Below are 11931 nucleotides of genomic sequence, written 5' to 3'. Positions count from 1 at the left end.
TTCTAATTCAAAAATTAATATTTAACAAATATACAATAGAATAAATACAATAAATGTTAATTGATATGATTTTGAATTTGGTTTCATGTGTTACAATCCATTGGACAGATTGGGCAATAAATTTACCTTAACTATACCGTAATTGTTGTTTCTATATAACCTTTCTATGTGTTTGTTGTTTCTGTTTCTGATTTGAAAATTTGATTTTTGAAGCTATGTATCACTACTTGTATTGTAGGACCCTCCATTTAGGAAAATATATTTATGTATTATAGTTTATTGTTGAAGTTTAATCTATTATATGCTGATTTTATTGTTGCTTGATTTTAAAGTGTGGCTTTTGAGATTTTGTCCTACCCTTGATTCCTTTATGATCATTATATGGAATCCAATTCTGGTTTTTAGAGTCATGTTTTAGTCTTTCAATGAAAAAAAAAATACAACTTTCATTTAGAGTAAAGTGTGAATATTTAGAGTAATTAGTGAAATAATGAGTTAGCTGAGTAGAGTTTGTCTATATTAAAAATTGTCACAGTAAATTGAACAATACAAATGTTGCTTATAAAGTATTGTTACTTTCTTAATCTCTCTTATCAAATAATATGAAACTATTTTGATGTAATATGATAATTGTTAATAGCACTAATTCAAACTAGAATTGCAATACTTCATAGTAACAATTCTGAAACCATATTTCATATTTTATTTATGATGGAAGAAAATGGACAACAGAGCATATTTTTTTATGATGGAGGAAAATGGAAAGCAAAGCATATTAACGTGGAGAATCACTTTATATTTGCTGCAACATTAAAAATGTCTCTATACTCCGATGGAAGCATGAGAACACTCCAATGTTATGGTGATTTATTTTATTCTGATTTAATCTTTTAAGATATATTTTTTTTGCACTTAAAGTTTTTGATAATTAGAAATTAACTAATGCTGGAACAATATGTCTTTTATATTAATTATTTAAAAAACATTAATTAAATCTTATAAATTATATGTTCTTTTTATATCTTGTAGGATTCATTGGTTGAACAAACATCTCAAGGAACCTTTGTTCCACATGGACGTACACATATCTTGATAGCGGTCATTGGGAAACCTGAGCACCCTGGTCGTGTTCGTGCTATTGGTCGAGGTGTGGGGATTCGATAATACTTTGAATCATGTTCTCATTATGCCTCTACCCCACCAGCTTTCAGTAGCCACCAAATAGAAGAGCTTACTAACGTGATTAAAAATATAGTGTTGTTGGAGCTATCACAACAAAACCCAAATTTGTTCATGAAGACAAGTTGTTCTGTTGAACTACCTATACCAGAGGATGAGGACGATGATATTCCAGAACAGTGTAAATTGTATGTTGATAATAATGATTTTGTAGTAGCGTATGATGATATTCCAGAACAGTTGTTAGATAATGATATGGTTAGGGTGCTGGTTACCAATGTTTTAGATGCAAATGCTCAAGTACCTATACCCACTGATGAGGTGACAACAATTGCTCATGCTTCAAATACTATAATTCAATGGTATGTGATAGATTTTTTCAAAGTTAGTATCAATTAACTACTTATGATTTTTATGGTCACATGATTTAGATAACTTTGTTATTTCAATGTTTATAATTCAGATATTTGGAGAATCAAAACCATTCAAAGATGAAGAAATGATGAATGTCCGACAACGTTGTGCAAACTTGATTCTTGAACTAATAGAAAATGCTTAAAGCACTTGTATCATTTTAGTATCTTTAGACTGTTAATAGAAGATAATGTTTTTTTTTTTTTAACTAGTGAATATTATGTAGCTCTAAATTTGATAATTTAGATTTTGTGAAAAAATTATGACTCATTGTCATTGATTTTTAAATGTAAAGCTTTGTATGAAGTTTTGTGTTTTATGGTTGAATGAGAAATTCTAGTTAATAATGTAATATGTGAAATTATGAGGATGCATATGTAAGGGGTGAAAGTTATAAAGAATAAAAAATTAAAAAGTTAATTATTTAAATCGATTGGCTCATCGATAAAATAAACAATTTTGAATATGACTTGTTATATTGGTTTAAATTTAACCGATGTAATAAATCAATTTTGAATTTGACTTGTTATATTGGTTCAAATTTAATCGATCTAATATATTAATTTTGAATTTGACTTGTTATATTGGTTCAAATTTAACCGATCTAATAAATCATTTTTGAATTTGACTTATTATATTGGTTCAAATTTAAGCGATCTAATAAATCATTTTTTAATGTGACTTGTTACATCTATTATTTTAGCTGATTTAATAATTAACTATTTATTACAACGCTTGATGTTAGATCGGATAAAAAACCGATCTAACAAGTACATAGGAACCGATCTAACAAGGTTTAATTGCACTAGTGTATATATATATATATATATATATATATATTGAGATTTCCAAAAATAATTAATATACTAGGAATTTTGATATTGAATATTCTGGTTTATAAATTGCGTATTCGAAATTTCAGCATTGAAAAAATCTGATATTTATATATATATATTGAACATTTTTATTTCATTGAAATTTTTGGTTTAGATATACATACCATATTTTTTAATGCTGAAATTTCTAATATATAATTTATAACTTTAATATTTAAAAATAAATTATATACTTGAGATGTTGTATTTTCAGGGGTGAGAACTGGGTCAATTTTTTTCAAAGAATGTCAATAAGAATGAGATACAATTGAATTTGAAAAAAAAAAAAAACTATAGGGTAGAAGTCAAAATGTAATTAAGAGGTATCAAATCTAATTTTATACCCCCATTGGATGTGTCTTTATCTCTTATGCCTCCTCAGTTTCTTTCAACCCAATCCCATCCCTAACGCTCGCCCACCCCACCCAACAAGGCCCAAGCCCATCCCACCCCACCCCACCCCACCCCACTCCATCTTTCTCCTTAGTCAACAAAACCATGACTTGGTTGACAAAAAAAAAAAAATCATGTCTTTATTGATTTCAAGCATACTAAAAAATCAATCACTAAAACTAGATCCCTCTCTGTTGGATCTCTCTATACAAAATTTTACTCCATGCCCCATAATTATATCTATACTCTCAATTAAGCAAGGAAATAACGTTTTTGCCTTCGTTTAAATAATAAAACTCTAACTTTTTCTAAATTTATGAAGAACCTGAATCTAAGTTTTTCAGTATACAACATATACTCCGAAAAATTTTGTTCAAGTTTCCTGGTACAGAGGCTAACGTTCGAAGAATTTTTTAAACCTCTCTAGTACAGAAGCCTTTTCTGGAAATATTTTTTGAACTTATCTGGTACATAAGCCTCTTCCGAGAAACTTGAGGTTTAATATTTCTGGTACTTACGGAGAACATGAACATCAAGTTCTCCAGAAGTTATATTATTATTATTATTATTATTATTATTATTATTATTATTATTATTATTATTATTATGTAATTTATTTTTATTTTAATTAATTATGATTTTATAACTAATTATGATTTATTTCTTTATATTTTTTAGTTTTTTAATTTTAATTTATTATCATACGAATTACACGTGATACTGATACTTCTACATCATCAATGATGAATCCTCTAGAGAGGATTCGACTGACAACTTCAAGGAGAAGAAGACGAATGATAATTGAAGACAATGACGAGGGAGAGCATGATCATCGATTTATCCCATATGTGACTAACCATCAGCAGGAGGAGCCTCATATAGTGCTTGAGGAGGAGGAGATACATGAGTAGATGGATGTACATGAGTAGAAGGAGGCTGCACCTGCTCATGAGGGAGATCATATGGAGGAGGGGCATGATGGAGCTCAAGAACCTGGTGAGCTCACACGGTATCCTAGATGACCTTATGATTTGTTTGTCTTTACGTGATACCATCATCATGTTTCAGCTAGACTGTGATTTGGTCAAGTATGTTAAATTAATTATTATTTATAATGCAGTAAAAAAATTTAAATTAATTATTATTTTTGTTCTATATTTAATTTTAATGTCAAATATTTTCTTTATATACATGAGCGAGCATTGCTGAAAATTATTGGGCATGAAAAGAAAATGCAACAATTTACCAAGTGCATTAATTAACGCAAGATCTCTGTGTCACAATTACTTGAAGAAATTTATTTTGTGTAAGAAACAAATCGCTTAGTCTCTCTAATGTCCAACAAAAATTTTCTTCCCGCTCACATTCCAAATAAGCAAATCCAACTACAAATGTCATCTTTGTTGATGTCATACCAACAATTTCAAGTAATGACATTCTGTATTTATTGGTTTTGTAGGTACTGTCCATATTTGACACAATCGAAAACAAATTCAACAACTTCACTAAATCTAGATGCGCTCAAAAAATATCTCTCATTACATCGGAGTCTTCATGTTTTCTAATCCAACACACATATTTTGCATCTTCAATTAACTTGAATAAATGCATCTATGCATCTCTATTCTATTACCTCTCACGTGCAGTCGAATCATACTCATCTGTTTATATATTTGTGAGATCTTAGTAACATTGTTTTTATCTCGGTCTTGCAATGAGAGTAATATGTGTCTCGGTACAACATTATATTTTATTAAGTCATGAACATGCTTTTTTTCTTCTTCATCTAAGTGCCAACAAATGCATGCCTCTCCAAAGTATAAGATAATTCATGATTGTGAACTCCACAAATTACTTTAATTGTCTATCATGAACCATCTTTTAATGATTTTGATATGAGTTTGAAAGGACAATCACACTTTTTTTGTTGAACTTCGAGTTGAACTAGTAGCACACTTGTATTTTCCTCCTTTGTCACAACCTAATATTAATTTATTTCTCCTTCATTTCTCTCATGTCTCTATATTTGATCTTATGATGATAACAATAACTTTATTTTTTATATTATTTTCTTTAACTTATTCACAACAGCGTACCTTGTATCAAATATCTAAAATAAAATATAAAATAAATTATAATTAATCACAATAATATATTTTTACAATATTAATATTAATTACAATTATTCATACATGATATGTGTAAAAAATATTTGTAGTATCTACGCATGTTTTATCCAATAATAGTAGCGGTTTATCCATATCTGTTAACATTTAAAAAAATTAAAAAAAATAAAAAAACTTTAAAAAAAAAATTTAAAAAAAAATAGGTGTGTACTGAAAAACTTGTGAATGAAGTTTTCCGGTACATATTTTTTTCTTTTCTATACCAGAAATCTTTATTTAAAGTTTTCTAGTACAAACCTTTAGTACTGAAAAATCCGTAAAAAGTTTTCTAGAAACTGTCTATGTACCAAAAATCTTCTAATTTTTTTTCTTCCGAAAGTTACCAAAAAAACTTGCATCTACTAAAAATCAATTTTACAGCTCTGGAAATGATTAAATAGTGAGAAAAAAAATTAACTCTAAATTTTGTGAAATAATAAAAAAATAAAATTGAAGATAATTTTAACATTTAAAAACAATTATGGAAGTATAGATAAAATAATGAGAATACAGGATAAATTTTTCCTCTCGACATTGCTTCACAATTAAAATCATAATACTCTTTTCCGTTATGACCTTGTTTCTTTTAAAAACCCTTCTCATTGCCACCATTATGAGGGAAGATGAAGTTGTTAGTTGAGGAAGATTTAATAACACAAATTCAGAAACCCATTTACGTTACAAAATATGATTAATTAAATTGACTGGAAAGTTAATTTAATTTACGGTCAAAATTATGATTAATTTAATTTATATGATAAAACACAATTTTAAAAATGATCTAAATTAAATATTTATTCACTTAAATTAATCAAAATTTTGTATGTAAGTAGCCCATTTTTGCATGTTTAAAAAAAATGTCCATTATTTCAATCCCTACCCAAAATATATTGTTTCAATTCCCCACAAATTCTAACTGTTTGGAATTAATAGCTGCTCTTAACTTGGGCTAGTTTTCTACTAATATGGATGGTTGAGTGACACTTCTGCAACACCACGTTGAATTGGTGTCAAATCAGTTTATAACAATTGAATAAACTATTTAAATTATTATTACTACTTTACATATATTAATTATTAATTTGAAAACTTAAAATGTGTAACTCACATATATTCCTTTCAAAGATGATCAAGTAACACTTTATGAAATTGAAACTGCGTGTAATATGACCCTAAGAAATTATACCAAAAGAAATAAATACGACAAAAGTTGATGAACACCGGCCACCAACTATTTTCTTTTTTGGATTATCCAGATCCACTCTTAACTTCCAAGGTTCACACACAACCCAAAATAGCAAACATTGCAAGTGTCTTTTTCAACATTTAATTTAAGGATAATTCAAAAATATAATTTTTGAATTTTTGAATTTTTAAAGAGGTAAAAACACAAATTATAAGGCAAAATTTCTAGATTTTAGTTTTTTCCTTATTTTAATATTTCGAAATTTCACTGACACGTGAATACTCTTTGATCATTATTATATAAAAAAAATATTTTTATGGTATTAAAAATTTAACTAAATATAATTAACTTTTTAAATTTAAAGTAAAACACATATTAAATTTACAAAGTTGTTATTTTTAATATAAAAAACTTATACTATATATATATTAAATATTTTAAATTAAATAAATTATGTAATAGGAATAATATCAATAAGTCAAAAATAATTAATTTTTTGTTAGACTAAAATTTAATATAACAGATATTCCCATTTATCGACTATATAGTCAGAATCAAAATTGAGATTCTTCTGATAGAAAGTTGAACATGTGTCCTCTCAGACTGATTCTCATTTTCTTTTCAGCTACTCTTGCTGGTTTCTTTGTCCTCAGAAACCTCAGATCTCAACCCAGTGAGTTGGAACAGAAGAATGAAGACACCCTAGAAACCTCGGATTCTTCTAAACAAACCTTAAATGCATCTTCTAAGTCAAAGGTTAATTTCTTTTGCCTCTTCTACCCTTTTACTGTTTCAGATTTTTCTTCAAAAAAATGTTGTCTTTTTTAATACATCATTGCTTCTACAGGTTTTGGCTGCATTTGTATCTGGGTTTTGGACATTTGTTGACATGGCTTCTGGTCGTTATCTTTGGAGGCAGCTTGGCCATTCATCTTCAAAGTAACAATTCATCATCATGTTTTATAATCATACCTTTGTGATTGATATTCATGACAAGAATAAAGGTTATGTAAATGTTTCATCTCATATGTAGTATTTTGGAAACTTAATCCTAAACCCCTTTTCATAGGGTGATGATATTCATATATCATAATGCAATAACAGTATTTTATTAAATATTTAGTATTGAATATTAAAGTTTGTTATAGATAGAGTTTGCCTACAACCCTTTTTGCTCTCATTTTCTTTATTGTTTTCATGTAAAGTTGTTATCTTGTTATAATCACTACAATTAAGCAAATATTTTGGAGATGATGGCATGAGTGTACATTAAATTAGGGTTGCAATTATACTGAAAATTTTGATATTGCGACAAAATACAAGCAAATGCAGATGTGATTCTATTGCAGAGATGTCTAAAACCTTTATATTGTGGTTAGTTGGTTACGATTGCATTTGATGACCACATTTTAGAACTATTGGCATGAGTGCATATTTAAGGAATGACAAGTTAACTTGGTAGGTTCACAAATTAATTTCAAATGATGATTGGGGAGAAAAACATCTCCTAAGTGACTAGGTTTAGATAGAAATTGAGAGCATAACCTACTTTCACAAATGAAGGAAGCAATTTGCTTAGTTTAAATTCTTCATAACAGTAATAGAAAATTCATTCCTAGATCTTATTCCACAAGAATTTTGAAGAGATTCTTAATGCTACAAGAATCTTCAGGCTAGCATGACTTTAGTACTCATGTCCATGGTTAAATTGCAGTTGTGCGGTTATGCTTGCGCTGCAAACCTTAAAATTGTGAGAAAATGCGGGCAAATGCGGCTTAATTAAATTGCAGCTGTGATACTACTGCGACGACTTCAAAATCTACAATTTGCGGTTGCGGACAGCAATTTAAAAAGATATTCATTTCTTCAAAACATGAGAAGCCACTAGAAATCATTGTATCTTAACCATCAAACTATACATAAAAAACTGAAACTAAACATTTACAAGCCAAATATTTTGTTACAATAGGGTCATGACATAGTTAAACTACACATGAAAGATATGCAGAAACAACATTAGTATTTTTTTTTAAACAAAAAAAAAATGGCATACCATGAAATGCACATAAAGAAGGATCTTATGACTGTGACTGTTGCTGTTGCTCTGATTGTTCGTGTAATTCACCTTGCCAAACCCAAACAATATCTTGAAGAGCAGGCCTTATATCTTCATTCAATATTTTATGATATTCCAATGTATCTCCATTTGATTTTTTCACTTCAACCAAATGAAAAAATGGAGTAACCTCAAATATCTCAGCATCAATAGCTAAATTCCCTTTCCTACCTTCATCAACTCTCTCTAATTTCAATAAACCAGCAGCCCTTTTCTTTATTTTCAGTTTCAGTCTCTTAGCAATCTCTTCCAGCCTCGAAATAATGACCGATGCAGGTTGTCTTGAAGTAAATTTCGCTTCCCTTTTCTTAAAACTGTCTTCAAAGATTCCACATAGATTAAACCCGGATGAAAGAGAGATGATATCAAAAGCGTTTATACTCACAGGCACAACCGGCTCTTCCTTCGCCTCTACTTCTAGATCATCACTTCGAGTTTCATCCCTTTGATCAGAAGGGTTCGTAGTCACGCAAGAGAGTGTAGTCTTGTTTTCACCTTCATCTTTCTTCTGTCTACCATTCGCTCCATACTTAAACCAAGAACATCGTTTAATCTTATCTATAGAAATCCTAGTGTCGGGATTTGGATCCAACATCTTACACATTAGCTTCTTAACATTTTTCGGAAACCAATTAGGACACTTAAAGTCTCCTTTGCTTACCTTCTTATACATCTCCATCAAATTTGTGTCATTGAAAGGAACATAACCAGCCAACAAAACAAAAAGAACAACACCACAAGACCAAATATCAGCTTTTGCACCATCATAACCTTTCCTTTTGATCACTTCAGGAGCAACATAAGCAGGTGTTCCACAAGTTGTATGCAACAAACCATCCTGCCTTTTTGATTCAGCAAAAGCACTCAAACCGAAATCCGAGACCTTCAAATTCTCATTCTCATCTAACAGAATGTTCTCTGGCTTTATGTCTCTATGATATACACCTCTACTGTGACAAAAATCAACTGCACTAACTAACTGCTTGAAGTATTTGTGTGCAACCTCTTCTTTGAGCTTTCCTTTAGCTACCTTCTCAAAAAGCTCGCCACCTTTAGCGTATTCGATAACAAAGTAAATCTTACCCTTACTAGCCATGACTTCAAAAAGCTGTATAACATTTGGATGTTTTATAAGTCTCATAATAGATATTTCCCTTATTATATTATCAGCTTGCTCATTTCTTATAACCTTATCCTTGTCAATCATTTTAATAGCTACACTTTGGTTAGTTATTTTACTCTTTCCATAGTAAACTTTTCCAAATGTTCCTTGGCCTAGTAATCTTCCTAACTCATATCTTTTCATCAAGACTTTTGTTGTTTTCTCCATAGGAAACCTTCAAATTAGGATGAAAAAAACAACTCTTCCTCTGCTAGTTGAACCGAAAAAGTGATTCGAATCAACCTTCTTCACACATATCTTGTATTAGCATAATAGGCACAAGCACAACAAAAACATGTGTGCCAATGTATCAAGAAATGGTCAATGGATGAAATATAGATTCATCTCAGAAACAGAGCACATTCCACAACCTAAGAATATATTTACATATATATGTGGCACAAATTTAAGTAGAGGAACCTCAGAATTTTACTGAAGATTTTGAAAGTTGATTTTCCTTGTTGTCTTGTTTGAATTCTGAAAAACAAACAAACATTAATACTCAATTAAATAATTGTTTTCGCTAGACAAATGTTAGTAGTTAATTTATTAGCGTAGCAGAGATCGAACCCTAGACCTTCCTTATTCTTAAAACTCATAACACTGGACTAAAAGTACTTGTTTAGAATCACAATATTTTGATTATTTACTTAGGTATGAAAATTGATCTTGAAAAACAACAACAATTCTAGAGTGCATGCTTTACATTACATTTCGTTATAAATTAATTTCAAATTAAACAGAGATAGAGAAATTGAAACTAAGAGTTTTCTCAACTTCACTCTCACTTGATGATTATTTGCAGCTAAAAACAAAATAAAAAATGATTTGAGTCGCTAACAAACTTCATATTAAAAAACAGTCTCAAAGTTTTAGGACTAAATTCATTGAAACCTAATAAATACATAATGAAAAGTAGTGGACTAACCTTGAGAGTTTTGAGAAGGTGCACGAACATAGAGAAGGAGATGAAGTAAAGATTTGATACAGGACTTTAGTGAGATATAAATGAATGAATATAACGTAATAATTAGTAATTAAAACTAGGATTCATTTTTTATTGCATACTTTAATGTTTTAATTATTGGTCGATAGCAATCCGGCTGTTGTTATCAATTCAATTTAATATTCAAATATTTAATATGGTATGAGAAAATAAAATCACCTACCAACAAAAATTGGTTCAGTCAATAAGAAATTGAGTTATATTAGTAAGAATTAAAAAAAAAGAATGAAATAAATATAATTAATATATTGGTATCAAGTATCGAAAAGAAGAGAACCAAACAGGTGTAAGTGTATGGATGAGTAGTGAGTCATGAGTAAAGGGTTGAATAAGGTCCCAACTCATGCTAATGATGGTGAGAGGCATTTATGATATTGCCACGTGTGCGGTTATTTTTGTTTTTAAGAGATGATGAGGGGGGGTACGAGAAAAGGACCACCGCAAGGTTAATGGTAAAAACCACCTGACACCGCTACAGAACTGGCACGTACAAGTGCAACGCACGTGACAATGATATTCAGGTTATCACGTGTTACCGTTGGGAAGTTCGTTTCGGTTAATCCATCCATTTGGAATGGGCCCACAACACTTGCTTCTGCTCAAAATCACAAGGTTCTACATAGTACATACAATACTTATTCCTATTCCATTGTCTTTTGTGTAAGTGACAAATTCTATTAGGATATGGATATTCATAATAAACATGGTTTATTAGAAGCTTAATTGTACTAAATATACTACTTTTTGGATTAACTAGTTTTCTATCTTTTTATCAAGTACAAAATGAATATGAATGTAGTCTTAGGATCATTTGAGTACACGATAGATGTTATGTTTATATAAAATTATTTTAACATTTTTGTTATAATTGTTATGATGGTTTATACAAATTTTATTCTTCAAATACTTAATTGATAATCATCTTAAATAAATGTTTCTGTATTTCATTTTAAACAATCAAATTTCAGAATCTCTTTAAGAGGATATGATAATATTGATGTCATTAACATAAATGGAAATAAAAAAAATTATTTTCAAATATTTTCTTATAAATACATGGTTAAATGATGTCATTTTTATATTTTTTATTTAGAATATATTTATTGAGAATATTATACAATATGCATATAGATTGGTTTAATATATAATGAGATTTATTCAATTTGATTGAATAATTTTTTTGAAAGATCAAATTATATGACTGAATTAAATCAAACAATTAAGGGTTTTATATAATTATCACTATCAAGTAAATTATATAAATATATTGTATTACATATTTCATGTACTACTAATTAAAAACTAACTTCATTACCAATTTCTAACTTTTGCTCATGAAAAAAAAAGGTACGAAAACAAACAACAGATCAAATTTAATATATTAGCATTTCATCTTTCTCATTTTATTTTTGGATGAAAATATATATATTCATAT

At 29.0% G+C, this 11931-nt stretch overlaps 1 protein-coding gene across 1 annotated transcript; it reads right to left on the bottom strand.

Annotated features, from left to right (window-relative positions):
- Window positions 1-8126: 8126 nt before the first annotated feature.
- LOC101488582 (CBL-interacting serine/threonine-protein kinase 2-like) lies at window positions 8127-10660 on the bottom strand. Its single transcript, XM_004490648.4, has 2 exons — window positions 10419-10660; window positions 8127-9967 (listed from the first exon to the last, which is right to left on the bottom strand). The coding sequence occupies exon 2, from the start codon at window positions 9656-9658 to the stop codon at window positions 8291-8293; it is 1368 nt and encodes a 455-aa protein (XP_004490705.1). The 5' UTR covers window positions 9659-9967; window positions 10419-10660; the 3' UTR covers window positions 8127-8290.
- Between the last annotated feature and the right edge of the window lie 1271 nt (window positions 10661-11931).

The sequence above is a fragment of the Cicer arietinum genome, chromosome 2 (assembly GCF_000331145.2).
Source record: "Cicer arietinum cultivar CDC Frontier isolate Library 1 chromosome 2, Cicar.CDCFrontier_v2.0, whole genome shotgun sequence".
Lineage (NCBI taxonomy): Eukaryota > Viridiplantae > Streptophyta > Magnoliopsida > Fabales > Fabaceae > Cicer > Cicer arietinum.
The sequence above is the reverse complement of the archived record's forward strand: the minus strand, read 5'-3'. Positions and strand labels throughout refer to the sequence as shown.